Below are 18,081 nucleotides of genomic sequence, written 5' to 3' on the forward strand. Positions count from 1 at the left end.
ATCAAATGATGGTATGGTGTCTTAAACTATTCAACAGTGCATCTTACCGTCCAGCATAAATTATACAGCACCAAAGAATATTTTTCAACCATTATCTCAGTACAACAAGACTCTAAGGCTGCTTGAATAAAACTGATTTGACCACTGCTGAAGGAAAAAGAAGGAAAGAAAATAAGAAATATATTAGACTGTTAGGTTTAAAGGAACTTACCTCGCATCTAATGCAGCATGAAGTTGCTTCAATTCATCAAGCATTTTGCAGCTTCTCCAAATAGACTTCTATTTTCATATTCAGGAGGGCTCTTCTGAAAGATTCCTTCAATTTCAGTACTTAGAATTTGAATGGTTTTCTTTATATCTACCTGAAATAATGATAGAGTTAGGAAATTAAAAAGAAACAGAAAAATGGATAAAGAAGGAATTGAATATGTATTACTAATTTAAGAATTCAATCAGCAATACAACAAGCGACCCTTTGAGTTCTTACTCTGTCTTCAACAATTACAATAACAAGAATCAGTACACCAAAGAAACTTTTAAGAAGCTTTGGCCCAGCTATCAGCCAAAATACCCTCGTAATACAATATTTTTCTCTCCCTTTCTTTTACATTATTCTCTCCTTATATTGTCCTTCTCGCACATGCATTCCTCCTCTTGTAACGACCTCTAGCTCAGCCTTTAGTTTCTTCCAGAATCGTCTAGCTCAACAGCCATTCTTTTAGCATTTTCTTTAATCTTCCTTCTGAATATACTCTTAGTGGCCCGTGTCCATTCTGACCTACCTGCAATTTTGAATCCATATCATTGCCATCCTCTGAAAGACCAACCTTGTCCTCAAGGTTGAAGGAAGGAAACTGGTTCTGGATATCAACTAAATTCATCCAAGTTGCTTCTTCCACAGGTTTCCCTTTCCATTGAATCAGAATTTGAATGACCGGGTATTGATCAACTGTAATCCTGCGCCAGTTCAACACTTTTTCTGGCTCTACCATATTTGCAGTTACTACCATTTCCTTTGGAAGTTCAGTAACAACTGGGTGATTGCCTATCACACGTTTGAGTTGAGAAACATGGAAGACCGGGTGAATTCTGGCTTCCACCGGTAAGAGCAATTTATAGGCAACAGGTCCCACACGTTCCAGTATTTGGAAAGGCCCGAAATAACGAGCTGCTAACTTTGGAATAACTCTCGATTGTAAAGAGATAGACTTGTGTGGTCGGAACTTTAAAAATACTGCTTCACCAACTTAAAATTCAACATCCTTTCGATGTTTATTGGCAGCTTTTACCATTCTCTGCTGGGCTCTTGCCAAATTGTATTGAAGTTGATGCAATATTTCGTCCCTTTCCAACAAGGTCTGTGCCACTGCTTCCACCTTCGTTTCACCAGGCAAGAACTTGAGTAAATTTGGCGGTGGTCTACCATATACTGCTTCAAAAGGTGACATGCCTATAGCAGTGTGATGGCTTGTATTATACCAATATTCTGCCTAAGCTAACCAATTACTCCACTGCTTAGGCTGTTCTGAAGAGAAACACCTCAGATAGGTCTCAAGGCACCGATTTAATACTTCGGTTTGCCCGTCCGTTTCTAGATGATAAGCAGTGCTCATTCTAAAAAATGCTCCTTGTGATTTAAAAAGTTCACGCCAAAAATTACTTAGAAAAATTGGATCCCGATCACTCACTATTGATTGAGGCATGCCATGTAGTCGAACTATTTCCTTTGTAAAAGCAGTTGCTACTTCTTTTGCTGTAAACGGATGTCTTAAAGGTAGAAAATGGCCATATTTTGAGAGTCGATCCACTACCACTAATATGCAATCAATACCATACGATCGAGGTAAACCCGTGATGAAGTTGTAACACCCTCCCGGTAGCAACTCCGTACATTCTACTGTTCCGGTGATCGGTGTCGGTCCGGACAGCTAGAACGTTCGGAAAAATATTTAAACTAAAGTCAGGAACCATAATTAACTCAAATATTAGTAACAAAAATTTAGTAAAAATTTTAGGAATAAAATACAACTAAGTCAAATGGCTAGCGCCCAAGCGATGGGTAACCCAGGGGGAAGTTGCGGTTCTCGCAACTAGGAGCCCTAGACCAGAGAGAAAATTCATAAAATAATTTTTGGGACTCCATAGAAGGGTCATTGAGGTTCCTATGACAATAGAATGCCAAGAAAATATTTAGGAAAATTTTTCAATCAGTCTGAGACAATTTTGACCATTGAGCCAAGCGGAGGGCATTTTGGTCATTTCGCCTTGAGGTGTTTTTTGGCCGACTTGTCCAGTTGAGTAAATAATTATTATGACAAAAAAATATGAATAAACATTACCAAAAATTAAATTGAGAATGAGTAGTGAAGAAAAGAAAAGAAAATGAGAAAAAAGGCTCATTTATGACATCATGATGATGTCATTTAAAAGCTACAACCAATCACAATTTAACAACCATTTAACTAACTAATAAAAGAGATAAACAAGACCAAAAAAAGACCAAAAGCTAGCAGCCATCTCCTTCCTCCCAAACCAGCCGAAACCCATCCTTAGCCAAACCTCCATTGTTGCTCAAATTGAGCTTGAAATCTCCCAAAAACCAACCTTAAAATCCTAATATCCTTTCACAAAAAGTCATCCCCACATCACAAGGCAACTCTAGGCAGCCATAAGAAGTAGGAAATCTAAGGAGAATACAAGTCCAAGAAGTGCCACTTAAAGGTTAGTGCACCTATCTACTTAAAACCCTTATTTTCCATGTTAGGGACTTGAAATCAACATGAATTTGTGAATTAAATGAACCAAATTTGTGTGTATGCCTACCATGAATTTCGGCAGCCCTAAGGAAGGAACAATGATGGAGTGTTTTGATGGACTTAAAGTGGATTAGAGATCATGTTTAAAGCATGTATGCATGTGGTTAGTGAATGAGTTAGTAATTAAGGTATGTTGTGAAAATTTATAATGGAAACTAGGGTTTTGAGAGTAAAATATGGACTTGGCTTATGAAATTGTTAAAGAACATTCTAATGGTCAATTAGTGACCATTTGAGGAAATTGACCATAATTTGGACTGAAATATAGCATGGCAAAGTGAATGAGTATGCTGCCCAGTGAGTGCAACAGGGTGGCTGTGATTCCAGCCCACTTGGACTGCCATATCTTTGGCTGTGTTGGTCCAATTGGTGTTTGGCCAATTGGACATGAAACTAGACTTACAATGGCACATTTTGCTGAAGAAACCATGCCCAAAAGACCAAAGAAAGAGGACCAAAAGTTGGCCCCAATCCGGGTACCACAAGCCAATTCTGCAGAATGACCAAATGAACAGTTTGGCCATAACTCACTGTAGAAATGGTCAATTGACCTGAAATTTTTACAGCAACAAGTTAAGACATAGACAAACAACTTTCATGAAGAAACCTACCCCAAATTATGACCAGAACCTAACCAAAATGGCAGTCACAATCACTGTTCATGGTACTGTAGATTTGGTAATTCTGCAGTTTTTTCAATCCAGCCAGCTGTGGTTTTTGGACCATATCTGGAGCTACAAAACTCCAAATGGAGTGATTCAAAAAAGAAAATTAAACTAGACAAAATAAGGAACAACTTTCATGTTTACCATTTCCTCAAATTCCCACTGCAACAGTGCTTAATGGAACAATAAAGTTTGGCTTCAAAAACTGAAAATTCTGCCCTCTTGGTTTTAAGTTTAGAAATGGTATGGGTGCTCAATTCCAACAAGTTTTAAATGTAAAATGTGGTACATTGGGAGTGTTAAAACCAATGTACCTATTTTCTATCCAAAAGTCAACATTTTTGTTGACCAATGAGGTGAATAGTGACACCAAAAACTTGAAATTCAAAAATTGAAGAATTCAAAAGTATCAAATGCCCTAGTATACCTAACAAGATTGGTTTGGATAGTTTGGCATGCCAATAGGGTTCAGTTAGCAGTACTGCACATGGCATTATGCCATTCTGTGATTTTATGGCTTTTAGCCATTTTGATATTGTGTTGAGACTTGGCCTCGTGCCTAATACTATTTACAGCTTGTTAGCTGTTCTGTTGCACACCGGGAGATGCATATGTGACCGATGGTGTGACGGCCCGAGGTACTAGATACCCAGTGCCAGTTTACCCGTTTATCCAGTCCAGTCGTCTAGTATAGGTTACTTGGGCAACCAAATGAATGAAAATGGACAAAGTTAAAGAAATAAATGAATATAACAGATACAAAACAAATAAGACATATACATTAAATACATATTTATTTTCTGCTATTTTCTTGTATTTTATTATTGCACCACTAAGCATCATTGCTTAGCACGTTGCTTTTGCCACGCGTAGGTACTGGAGATACTGAACGTGAGCCCAGTAGACCGCAGACTGGGTGAGTCCATCCTGCAGCTCTGCACAGTGTCCGTGTCACCTCAACTTCTGCAGTGCATTGGTAGGACACTAGGTGTCATTTTGGTATTTTGTAACTAAATTTTTATTTTCTTATATGTAGTTGAACTTATGAAATGTATTTTGATGATCATGTAAATAATGAGAATTGTGTTTGTGAATGGAAAAGAGAATGTTTATTTGTGATTTATACTTGATTATCACATGTGATGGATGATTGAGAACTTAAATTGAAAATTGTTGAGATTATGATATTGAAGTTTGAGAATGATTGAATGTGAATATTGGAAGTGTTTTTCACAGGTTCCGAAGAACTGTTTTCTCCATTTTAGCCGGTACTCTGTCGGATTTTCTTTAAAATTTTCGGAACCTCAAATAATTTATAATTTTGATAAATGGCTCAAATATATTATATTTCACAAGTTATATTCAAAAGCATGATAAAAATTAATTAAGGTATATTAGAGTGTGCCGATACACCGTGTGACATATCTTACCCGGATAAGGGGTGTCACATTTAGTGGTATCAGAGCACGGTTTAGGTGTTTCTGGGCCTAGATTGAGTCCATACCATGCATTGCATTTGTAAGAGTCGAGGTGACACTAATGCAGATCTGTTTGTCTTTGTTATTTTGAAGAGGATATGGACCCTACATCTCAAAGGGCAGTTGAGGAGGAAGTGGAGAGTCATGCTCCACTGCGGCCAGTGAGGCTGGGGTATGGGAGAACTGCTCCGCCGACTCAAGCGAGCACCTTTCGGCCTCCACGAGCGATGTTCCGAGAAATGGCGAATTTTTCAGACAAATGGTGGGGTAATGCCAAGCACCACCACCACCACTCCACACAGTAAATCACATTTAGAAAGGCTAAGAAAGTTTGGAGCAGTGGATTTCTTTGGCAAGAGAGAAGATGATTCTGTTGCAGCCGAAAATTGGTTGAACAGAACAGGCAGAGTCTTAAAACAACTCCACTGCACTCCTGAACAAAACCTAGAGGCTGCCATATCTCTGTTGCAAGATGATGCCTATGAATGGTGGGACACGGTATCCAGTGAAGTGCAGCCAGAAGCTATAACTTGGGACTTCTTTCTCTCAGAATTCAAGAAGAAATTTGTTTGTATTGTATACCTGGAAGAGAGAAGAAGAGAGTTTATTAATCTGAGGCAGAGACAGTTGTCAGTGGCCGAGTATGAGAAGGAATTCGTCCGATTAAGCCGCTACGGAAGGGAGATAGTCCCTAATGAAGCTGAAAGGTGTAAGAGATTTGAAGAGGGACTAAATGACAACATAAAGATCCAGCTCACTGCCTTGGGAATCACAGAATTTACCAAGTTAGTGGAAGTCGCAATAAAGGTTGAAAAAGTAAGAATCGGTGAGCGGACCGAGAAGGGATAGGCAGAAGAGGGGCCGGTCGATCTAGTTCATCTCCCGCACACAGGAAGAGGTTCAAGGGTCCATCTGCACAGAGTTCGGGCCAGCCACAAGGTCGTGGTCGATCTCGGGGGCCCGAGCCACGGTTACCCCTAGGAGAGGTCGGTCCACACCATCGGTGGGCGGCTCTCGAGGATGGGGTTCAAGGACCAGCCCGGCAACTTACGCATGTCCACACCGCACGAAGTGGCATAAGGGAGTGTTGGAGAATGGCGGTGCTCGCTAAGGTGTGGGTCGACAGAGCATCAGGTGAGCATCCACGTAGAACGACTACTGTTTGCTCCAACACAAGCGACGCACTGCGCTTTGCACCACGAGAGGGTAGAAAATTTGGCAAATCGAGGGTGTGGGACCATCACAAAGGCACATCTGAGCGCGAGAGAGGCTGACAGGACCACTGCAAGAGCTTATGCTATTAGAGCTCGGGAGGAGCAAGATGCCCGGGCGTCATCGAGTGCGTTCTCCCTCTACAATACACCTGTGCATGCATTGGTGGATCCAGGATCCACTCATTCATACATCTGCATCAACCTACCCGTAGAAAGGGGGATACTAGTAGGGGAGAGTGACCAAGACATTCTGGTCACTAATCCATTGAGCCACAGTGTGATAGTGAACAAAGTATACAAGGGTTGCCCGTTAAGGATTCAGGGTTATGAATTCTTGGCAGACCTGATTGAGTTGCCCTTCCACGAGTTTGACGTGATTTTGGGAATGGACTGGTTGTCATGTCATCAGGCAATAGTTGATTGCAAATTAAAGAGAATTTCTCTGAAAACTTCTGAGGGTAATGAGATCACTGTTGTGGGTGAAATGACTGATTTCCTGTCCAATGTTATCTCAGCCACAGTTGCAAGAAGAATGATGAGAAAAGGCTGTGAAGCCTACCTAGCACATGTGGTGGATACCCACAGTAAGAGACTTCCCAGATGTATTTCCTGAAGAGTTGTCTGGTTTACCACCAGAAAGGGAAGTTGAATTTGCTATTGAGACACTGCCGGGTACAGCACCCATTTCCATTGCTCCTTATAGGATGGCACCCACTGAATTGAGGGAGTTGAAAACTCTGTTGCAAGAGTTACTTGATAAGGGGTTTATACGCCCCAGTGTGTCACCATGGGGAGCTCCAGGTCTTTGTTGTAAAGAAAAAGGATGGGACTTTGAGGCTATGCATCGATTACCGGCAGTTGAATAAAGTGACTGTGAAGAACAAATATCCGTTGCCTAGAATTGATGATTTGTTTGATCAGTTGAAGGGAGCAGGAGTATTTTCTAAGATTGATCTCAGATCAGGGTATCATCAGTTGAGGGTGAAGGATGCAGATGTGCCAAAGACTGCATTCAGGACCCGATATGGGCATTATGAGTTTCTAGTGATGCCCTTTGGCCTAACAAATGCACCAGCGGCATTCATGGACCTTATGAACCGTATCTTCCATCCACACTTAGATCGGTTCGTAGTGGTCTTTATTGATGATATTTTGGTGTATTCTAAGACCAAGGAAGAACATGATGAGCATTTGAGAATTTTTACGCAAACCACGAGAGAAAAGAAGTCAGTATGCTAAGTTGTCCAAGTGTGACTTTTGGTTGAATGAGATTGCATTCCTTGGACACATAGTGTCAGCTGATGGGATTAGGGTGGATCCCAAGAAAATAGAAGCAGTGATGGAATGGAAGCCTCCCAGGAATACAACTGAGGTCAGAAGCTTCTTGGGGCTAGCTGGGTATTACAGGAGATTTGTGAAGGGATTTTCCTTAATAGCTGCTCCAATGACCAAGTTGTTACACAAGAATGTCAGATTTGACTGGAATGATAAATGTCAGACCAATTTTGAGAAGTTGAAGGCTATGTTGACAGAGGCACCAGTGTTAACACAGCCAGTGTCAGGAAAGGACTTCGTGGTCTACAGTGATGCCTCTCATAATGGGTTAGGGTGTGTATTGATGCAAGAGGGGAAGGTGGTCGCTTATACTTCCAGGCAGCTAAGGCCACATGAACAGAATTACCCTACCCATGATCTAGAGCTTGCAGCAATTATCTTCGCACTGAAGATATGGAGGCATTACTTGTATGGTGAGAAGTGCTACATTTACATAGACCACAAAAGTCTGAAATATTTGCTAACTCAGAAGGAGCTCAACCTTAGACAGAGGCGATGGATTGAGTTCCTGAAGGACTATGATTGTGTGATTGACTATCATCCTGGGAAGGCAAATGTAGTTGCTGATGCTTTGAGCAGAAAGTCCATCACAACTTTGAGATCATTGAATGCCCGTCTAACTTTGATTCGAGATGGAGCTATTTTGGCTGAGTTGCAAGTGAGGCCAAACTCTCTGATAGATTTTAGATGGGCAAAGGCGGATGAAAAGTTAATGGCTATTATGAGCAAATCTCGGAGGAAAGCAACCGACTATGAGGTGAAAGCGGATGGGTGTCTGTATTACAAAGGAAGGCGTGTGTACGGATGATGGGAATTGAAGGCGATATTCTAAAGAGGCACACACGGTGTATATGCTATGCACCGGGAAGTACAAAGATGTATCATGATCCAAGCTTGATATTGGTGGCACAGTATGAAGAAAGACATAGTGACTATGTGACTAAGTGCTTGACATGTCGGCAAGTCAAGCGAGAACATCAAGTTCCATCGGGTTTGCTACTGACCTATACGCATACTGAATGGAAATGGGATCGGGTCACCATGGATTTTGTAAGTGGTCTACCTCTCACCGAAAGAAACATGATGTAACATGGGTGATAGTGGGCCAGTTGTGAAAGTCGACACACTTCTGCGATTAGGACTTAGTACTCACTGGAGAAGTTAGCAGAATTGTATATCAGTGAGATAGTTAGACTGTATGGAATTCCACTTTCCATCATATCTGATCGAGACCCAAGGTTTACATTGAGATTTTGGAAGAAGTTGCATGAATCCTTGGGTACACAACTCCACTTCAGCACAGCTTTCCATCCTCAGACGGATGGGCAATCAGAAAGAGTAATCCAGGTAAACAATTGAACCAATTGAATTAACACAAATATTGAATTAAAATGGTAATAATAACATGAAATATATGTCAGGTCCTTGAGGATATGCTGAGGAGTTGTGTCATTGAGTTTGAGGGAGATTGGGATAGATACCTCCCACTGGCAGAATTTGCATATAACAATAGCTACCAAGCTAGCATCCAAATGGCCTCATATGAAGCACTGTATGGGAGAAAATGTAGAACTCGGTGTCTTTGGACTGAATTGGCGAAGACAAGCGGTAGGGCGGACACAGTGAAACAGGTGAGGAGAAAGTAAAACTAATCAAAGCCGATCTGAAGGTTGCCTCAGATAGACAGAAATCCTATGCCGACTTGAAGAGAAAAGAAATAGAATACACAGTTGGTGACAAAGTGTTCCTCAAGGTGTCACCGTGGAAGAAAGTACTGAGGTTTGGAAGAAAAGGTAAGTTAAGCCCTAGGTTCATTGGCCTATATGAAGTCATTGAAAGTGTGGGTCCAGTGGCCTATAGGCTAGCTTTATCACCAGAGCTGGACAAGATCCACAATGTGTTCCACGTATCCATGCTCAGAAGATACTGCTCAGATCCTTCACATGTCATCTCCAAGGAAGAAATTGAAATACAACCGGATTTGACATATGAAGAAGAACCCATACGGATCCTAGCTCGGGAAGTAAAAGAATTGAGGAATAAGCAGATTCCACTGGTGAAAGTGCTTTGGAGGCACCACAACACCGAGGAGGCAACTTGGGAAAGTGAAGAGAAGATGAGGCAACAGTCCCCTCAACTGTTTGCATCAGGTAAATTTCGAGGACGAAATTTAAATTAGAGGGGAAGAGTTGTAACACCCTCCCGGTAGCAACTCCGTACATTCTACTGTTCCGGTGACCAGTGTCGGTCCGAACAGCTAGAACGTTCGGAAAAATATTTAAACTAAATTCAGGAACCATAATTAACTCAAATATTAGTAAGAAAAATTTAGTAAAAATTTTAGGAATAAAATACAACCAAGTCAAATGAGCCGGTGCCCAAGCGATGGGTAACCCAGGGGGAAGTTGCGGTTCTCGCAACTAGGAGCCCTAGACCCGAGAGAAAATTCATAAAATAATTTTTGGGACTCTAGAGAAGGGTCATTGAGGTTCCTATGGCATTAGAATGCCAAGAAAATATTTAGAAAAATTTTTCAATCGGTACAGACAATTTTGACCCGCTGAGCCAAACGGAGGGCATTTTGGTCATTTCGCCTTCAGAGGTGATTTTTGGCCGACTTGTTCAGTTGAGTAAATAATTATTATGACAAAAAAATATGAATAAACATTACTAAAAATTAAATTGAAAATGAGTAGTGAAGAAAAGAAAAGAAAATGAGAAAAAATGCTCATTTATGACATCATGATGATGTCATTTAAAAGCTACAACCAATCACAATTGAACAACCATTTAACTAACTAATAAAAAGAGATAAACAAGACCAAAAAAAAGGCCAAAAGCTAGCAGCCATCTCCTTCCTCACAAACCAGCCGAAACCCATCCTTAGCCAAACCTCCATTGTTGCTCAAATTGAGATTGAAATCTCCCAAAAACCAATCTTAAAATCCTAATATCCTTTCACAAAAAGTCATCCCCACATCACAAGGCAACTCTAGGCAGCCATAAGAAGTAGGAATTCTAAGGAGAATACAAGTCCAAGAAGTGCCACTTAAAGGTTAGTGCACCTATCTACTTAAAACCCTTATTTTCCATGTTAGGGACTTGAAATCAACATGAATTTGTGAATTAAATGAACCAAATTTGTGTGTATGCCTACCATGAATTTCGGCAGCCCTAAGGAAGGAACAATGATGGAGTGTTTTGATGGACTTAAAGTAGATTAGAGATCATGTTTAAAGCATGTATGCATGTGGTTAGTGAATGAGTTAGTAATTAAGGTATGTTGTGAAAATTTATAATGGAAACTAAGGTTTTGAGAGTAAAATGTGGACTTGGCTTATGAAATTGTTAAAGAACATTCTAATGGTCAATTAGTGACCATTTGAGGAAATTTGACCATAATTTGGACTGAAATATAGCATGGCAAAGTGAATGAGTATGCTGCCCAGTGAGTGCAGCAGGGTGGCTGTGATTCCAGCCCACTTGGACTGCCATATCTTTGGCTGTGTTGGTCCAATTGGTGTTTGGCCAATTGGACATGAAACTAGACTTATAATGGCACATTTTTGCTGAAGAAACCATGCCCAAAAGACCAAAGCAAGAGGACCAAAAGTTGGCCCCAATCCGGGTACCCTGCAAGCCAATTCTGCAGAATGACCAAATGAACAGTTTGGCCATAACTCACTGTAGAAATGGTCAATTGACCTGAAATTTTTACAGCAACAAGTTAAGACATAGAAAAACAACTTTCATGAAGAAACCTACCCCAAATTATGACCAGAACCTAACCAAAATGGCAGTCACAATCACTGTTCATGGTACTGTAGATTTGGTAATTCTGCAGTTTTTTCAATCCGGCCAGCTGTGGTTTTTGGACCATATCTGGAGCTACAAAACTTCAAATGGAGTGATTCAAAAAAGGAAATTCAACTAGACAAAATAAGGAACAACTTTCATGTTTACCATTTCCTCAAATTCCCACTGCAACAGTGCTTAATGGAACATTAAAGTTTGGCTTCAAAAACTGAAAATTCTGCCCTCTTGGTTTTAAGTTTAGAAATGGTATGGGTGCTCAATTCCAACAAGTTTTAAATGTAAAATGTGGTACATTGGGAGTGTTAAAACCAATGTACCTATTTTCTATCCAAAAGTCAATATGTTTGTTGACCAATGAGGTGAATAGTGACACCAAAAACTTGAAATTCAAAAATTGAAGAATTCAAAAGTATCAAATGCCCTAGTATACCTAACAAGATTGATTTGGATAGTTTGGCATGCCAATAGGGTTCAGTTAGCAGTACTGCACATGGCATTATGCCATTCTGTGATTTTATGGCTTTTAGCCATTTTGATATTGTGTTGAGACTTGGCCTCGTGCCTAATACTATTCTGACTTGTTAGGTACATTACATTTACTGCCAGGAGATGCATATGTGACCGATGGTGTGACGGCCCGAGGTACTAGATACCCAGTGCCAGTTTACCCGTTTATCCAGTCCAGTCGTCTAGTATAGGTTACTTGGGCAACCAAATGAATGAAAATGGACGAAGTTAAAGAAATAAATGAATATAACAGATACAAAACAAATAAGACATATACATTAAATACATATTTATTTTATGCTATTTTCTTGTATTTTATTATTGCACCACTAAGCATCATTGCTTAGCGCGTTGCTTTTGCCACGCGTAGGTACTGGAGATACTGAACGTGAGCCCAGTAGACCATGGTGGGTGAGTCCATCCTGCTGACTGCACGATGTCCGTGTCACCTCAACCTGCGATTGCATTGGTAGGACACTAGGTGTCATTTTGGTATTTTGTAACTAAATTTTTATTTTCTCATATGTAGTTGAACTTATGAAATGTATTTTGATGATCATTTAAATAATGAGAATTGTGTTTGTGAATGGAAAAGAGAATGTTTTTTTGTGATTTATACTTGATTATCACATGTGATGGATGATTGAGAACTTAAATTGAAAATTGTTGAGATTATGATATTGAAGTTTGAGAATGATTGAATGTGAATATTGGAAGTGTTTTTCACAGGTTCCGAAGAACTGTTTTCTCCATTTTTAGCCGGTACTCTGCCGGATTTTCTTTAAAATTTTCGGAACCTCAAATAATTTATAATTTCGATAAATGGCTCAAATATATTATATTTCACAAGTTATATTCGAAAGCATGATAAAAATTAATTAAGGTATATTAGAGTGTGCCGATACACCGTGTGACATATCTTACCCGGATATACTGTACACGGATAAGGGGTGTCACAGAAGTCCATAGAAATGTCTTCCCAAATTGCCTTCGGGATCGCAAGAGGCTGTAGTAAACCCGCTGGACTAGTGGCTTGATACTTATCTTGCTGACAGACAATACACTGTGCCACAAAATCTTGAATTGTTCTCATCATTCCTTTCCAATAAAGAGATGCAGCAATTCGTCTATAGGTACGGTAGGCTCCAGAATGTCCTCCAACTAGAGATGTATGAAATTCTAATAATAACTTAGAAATAAGAGGAGAGGTAGCTGAGATTACCATTCGACCCTTATAAAATAGTCGATTCTGAATAAGTTGGTATTGAGGATGAGAGCGCGGGTCTTGCTGCAATTCAGTTATCAACTTTTTTAACTCAGGATCTTGGTTCACCTCCTTGTTCACTTGACCCATGTCTACCCAATTCTGAATAGTAACAGGTTGGCATTCAATTCCTCCTCACAACGAGAGAGAGCATCTGCAGCTTTATTGGTATTGCCGGGCTTATACTTGATTTCAAAATCATATCCCAACAATTTTGCCACCCACTGTTGTTGAGCTGAAGTTGTAATTGGTTGTTGCAATAAGTGCCTCAAACTTTTCTGATCTGTGTGAACAACAAATTTTCTCCCCATCAAATATGGTTGCCAGTGAAGAACTGCGAGCACCAATGCCATCATTTCTTTTTCATAAGTAGACTTGCCAAGAGAATGGATTGACAATGCTTTGCTAAAATAAGCAATTGGCCTGCTGTCTTGCATTAGCACGGCTCCAAGACCCCTTCCGGATGAATCACATTCTAATACAAAAGGCTTGTTGAAATTCGGCATAGTCAAAACAGGCGAAGTAGTCATAGCCTGCTTGAGTTTCTCAAAAGCTTTTTGTGCCAACGATGTCCATTGAAATTGAGTAGCCTGTTCTTTCCGTAACAATTGGGTCAAAGGTTGAGCAATTTTCCCATAATCCTTCACAAAGCGACAGTAATAACCAGTTAGGCCTAAGAAACCCCGTACTCCTTTTAAAGTTTTTGGTATAGGCCAATTGAGCACGCTAGCAATTTTATTTGGATCCATTGCCACACCTTGTTTAGAAATGATGTGCCCTAACCAAAAACACTTTTCTTTTGGTTAGCCACAAACTGGTGTGATTGCAATAACTGAAGAATTAATCTCAAATGATCCAAATGGCTCTTCCAAGATTGACTATAAACCAAGATGTCATCAAAGAAAACCAATACAAATCGTCGCAAGTATGGTCGAAATAAGTCATTCATGGTGGCTTGGAAGGTGGCAGGGGCATTAGTCAAGCCGAGTGGCATGACTAAAAATTCGCAATGCCCCGAATGAGTGCGGAACGCAGTCTTAGGAACATCAGCCTTGTGTACCCGAATTTGATGATACCCAGCACGAAGATCAACCTTTGAAAAATACATAGCTCCATGTAACTCATCCAACATCTCCTATATGACTGGAATTGGGTATTTATCAGGCACAGTAACCTTGTTTAAAGCCCTATAGTCCACGCAAAACCTGCAACTACCATATTTCTTTCTCACTAATAATACGGGATTTGAAAAAGGACTCGAACTAGGTTGGATAATTCCTGCAGATAACATCTCAGCAACCAATTTCTCAATTTCATCTTTTTGTCCATGAGTGTGACACCCCTTACCCGACTACAGTGTAGCCGAGCAAGTTATGCCACTCAGTATGCCAAGCATGCTATTTTATCTTAATTCATATTTATTCTTCCTTTTGAATATAACTTGTGAAATATAATTTATTTAAGCCTTTTTTTTTGAAATTATAATTTATTTGAGGTTCCGAAAATTTTATAGAAAATCCGGCAAAGTACCGACTAAAAATGGAGAAAACCGTTCTTCGGAACCTGTGAAAAACACTTCCTATATTCTTATTTATTCATCTCAACTCCATTTATCAAGATCTCAATATTTTTCAACCATTCGTTTCTCAATCATTCATCTCATTTGTTAATCATGTACAAGTCATAAATAGACATTCACTCTTCCTTTCACAAACACAATTTTCTTAACAATTCCTTTATTTGTCATTCATTCATTTCACATCATCATTAGACTCAAATCATAAATAAATTCTCACATGTGATTTATAATCACAAATTACAAGTACTTACATTAATACAAAATTATATTACATTTGTTTCAAATACACATGATAAAATAAGAGTTTAATTACAAAATTTATAAAAAACTCAAAATACAAAATGGGACCTAGTGTCCTACCAATGCACTGTGGATGGTGAGGTGACACGGACACTATGCAGAACTGTGAGCTGCTTTACCGAATCTGTGGTCTACTAAGCCCTCTGTCCAAATCTTCAGTACCTACGCGTTGCAAAAGCGACGCGCTAAGCATAAAGCTTAGTGGTGCCAATAATACAAGAAAATATAATATGCAAATAAAAATAATAATTTCCTTGCTATTGTGTTCATAAGAGATGAATAATTACTGACTTATTGTTTAGTCGAGGGCTAATCATGTTTTATGATATTAACTTCTTCATGCATTTCGTTAATTATTTTCTTCATGATCTTGAGCTTCTTTGTATTTTTGGTAATCATTCCTGATACTTAATTTTCGTATTTTCTTTAATAATCAGTTCAATCACAGTTATACTTTTCCATGCCCAAGTAACCTATATTGGACGACTGGAATGGATAACGGGTCGTTAACCTTTGACACCGCGGTGCCTCGGGCGTCATACCATGGGGCCAGAGCGTCAACCATGTATGCGATCGGTATGGCTAAAAAGCCATGATATCACATAATCGGGCATAAAAGCCATGCATACGGGCATAAAAGCCATGAATACGGGCATAAAGCCATGAATACAGGCATAAAGCCTTTCGCAGTACTGCTAAAACAATACCCTATTGGCATGCCAAACTATCCAAACCAATCTTGTTAGGTATACTAGGGCATTTGATACTTTAAAATTCTTCAATCTTTGAATTTTAACTTTTGGTGTCACTATTCATTTCATTGGTCAACAAGAAAGTTGACTTTTGCATAGAGAGTAGGTACATTGACTTTGGCACTTCAAACATACCACATTTTTCATTTAAAACTTGTTGGAAGTGATCACCATTACCATTTCTAGGCTTAAACCAAGGGAAACAAAATTTTCAGTTTTTGAAGCTTAACTTTACTATTCCATTAAGCACTGTTACAGTGGAAATTTGAGGAAATGGTAAACATGAAAGTTGTTCCTTATTTTGTCTAGTTGAATTTCTTTTTTTGAATCACTCCATTTGGATTTTTGTAGCTCAAGTTATGGCCAAAATAAGTTTACTGTTCACGGGTACTGTTCCTGCTGAAATTTTGGGTTTTGGCAGATTTTGGTCCAACTTTGGTCAGTAATTTGACCAAGTTAAGTTCATAATTTGGTCTAACTTTCTTCATATGAAATGTTCTACCATGCCTTAGGTTTCCATCGATTCAAGAATCGCCTAAATCCGAGTTTTCTAGAGAGAGTTATAGCCATCCAAACATTACTGTTCAAATGTAAATCTGCAGAGTTGCAGGTTTGATAACTCAACTTTGTTCAATAATTTGAATGGGTTAATGGCATAATTTGGGGTAGGTTTCTTCATGAAAGTTGTTTGTCTATATCATATCTTGTTACTGTAAAAATTTCAGGTCAATTGACCATATCTACAGTGAGTTATGACCAAATGAATAGTTACTGTTCATTTGGTCATTCTGCAGGTGCTGTTGCAGGGTATCCGGATTGGGGCCAACTTTTGGTCCTCTTGCTTTGGTCTTTTGGGCATGGTTTCTTCAGCAAAAATGTGCCATTATAAGCCTAGTTTCATGTCCAATTGGCCAAACACCAATTGGACCTACACAGCCAAAGTTATGGCTGCCTAAGTGGACTGAAATTTTAGTCATCATTCTGCACCCTCTAGGCAGCACACTCATTCCCTTTGCCATGCTTTATTTCAGTCCCAATTAAGGTCAAATTCCTTCAAATGGTCACTAATTGACCATTAGGATATTCTTTAACAATTTCATAAGCCAAGCCAATTTTCACTCCCCAAAACCCTAGCTTCACATTATAATTTCTACAAGATGCCTTAGTTAGCATACCAATTCATCATCCATATATATATATATCCTAAACATCATTTTTAGTCCACTCTAAGACCAACAAAACACTTATTCCTATACCTTCAATAGGGCTGCCGAATTCTCTAATGGACATACACATGAGTTTGGTTCATTTCATTCACAAATACTTGTTGGTTTCAAGTCCCTAACATAGAAAATAAAAGTTTTAAGTAGATAGGTGCACTAACCTCTTGTAGGGCAGAATTTTCCAAGCTAAAACTTCACTTTCCTTCACTTTCTAGGCTGCCAAACACTTCCCAAGAGGTAGAGACAAGCTTTTAGTGAAGGGACTTAGGGTTTTATAGTGCAAATTCATGGGAAAATGGAAGTAATTAAAGAAAACTTCCATAGAGGGTTATGGAGGAGAGGATCACGTTTTGAAGAAGAAGATGGCTGCTTGTTTTTGGTCTTCCTTGGTCTTTATTTATCTCTTTTATTAATTAGTCAAATGGTTACTTAATTGTGATTGGTTATGGCTTTTAAATGACATCATCAAGATGTCATAAATTGCTTTTTATTTCATTTTCCTTTTCTTTTATCCACTACTCATTTTCAATTTCATTTTTAGTAATGTTTATTCATATTTTATGTCATATTAATTATTTACTTAACTGGACAAGTCGGCCAAAAATCACCTCTGAAGGCGAAATGACCAAAATGCCCTCCGTTTGGCTTAACGGGTCAAAATTGTCTGCTGGAATTGAAAAATTTTTCTAAATATTTTCTTGGCATTCTAATGCCATAGGAACCTCAATGACCCTTCTCTGGAGTCCCAAAAATTATTTTATGAATTTTTTCCCAGGTCTAGGGCTCCTCGTTGCGAGAACCGCAACTTACCTCTGGTTACCCATCGCTTGGGCACTGGCTCACTTGACTTAGTTGTATTTTATTTCTAACATTTTTACTAAATTTTTCTTATTAATATTTGAGTTAATTATGGTTCCTGACTTTAGTTTAAATATTTTTCCGGACGTTCTAGTTGTCCGGACCGACACTGGTCACTGGAACAGTAGAATGTACGGAGTTGCTACGGGGAGGGTGTTACAATGAGCATAGTGATAAGGACGCACACTAATTGGAGCGATACCCGGCAATAACGGAATTCGATGGTCTATTGGCCTATTTGGAGGCAAACCAAAATTGTCATTAAACACTGGTT

At 39.2% G+C, this 18,081-nt stretch overlaps 1 protein-coding gene across 3 annotated transcripts in view; it reads right to left on the bottom strand.

Annotated features, from left to right (window-relative positions):
* Positions 1 to 18,081, bottom strand: part of LOC110664185 (uncharacterized) — a 69,749-nt gene that overhangs the window by 20,414 nt on the left and 31,254 nt on the right. For 2 of the 3 annotated variants that reach the window (XM_058153810.1, XM_058153807.1), the window contains one exon: positions 212 to 362. The exons of the other annotated variant lie outside the window; for it this stretch is intronic. In XM_058153810.1, the coding sequence (XP_058009793.1) occupies positions 240 to 362 (123 nt within the window). In that variant the 3' untranslated portion in view covers positions 212 to 239. The remainder of the gene's footprint in view (positions 1 to 211; positions 363 to 18,081) is intronic. 3 annotated transcript variants of the gene reach the window in all.

The sequence above is a fragment of the Hevea brasiliensis genome, chromosome 9 (genome assembly GCF_030052815.1).
Source record: "Hevea brasiliensis isolate MT/VB/25A 57/8 chromosome 9, ASM3005281v1, whole genome shotgun sequence".
Lineage (NCBI taxonomy): Eukaryota > Viridiplantae > Streptophyta > Magnoliopsida > Malpighiales > Euphorbiaceae > Hevea > Hevea brasiliensis.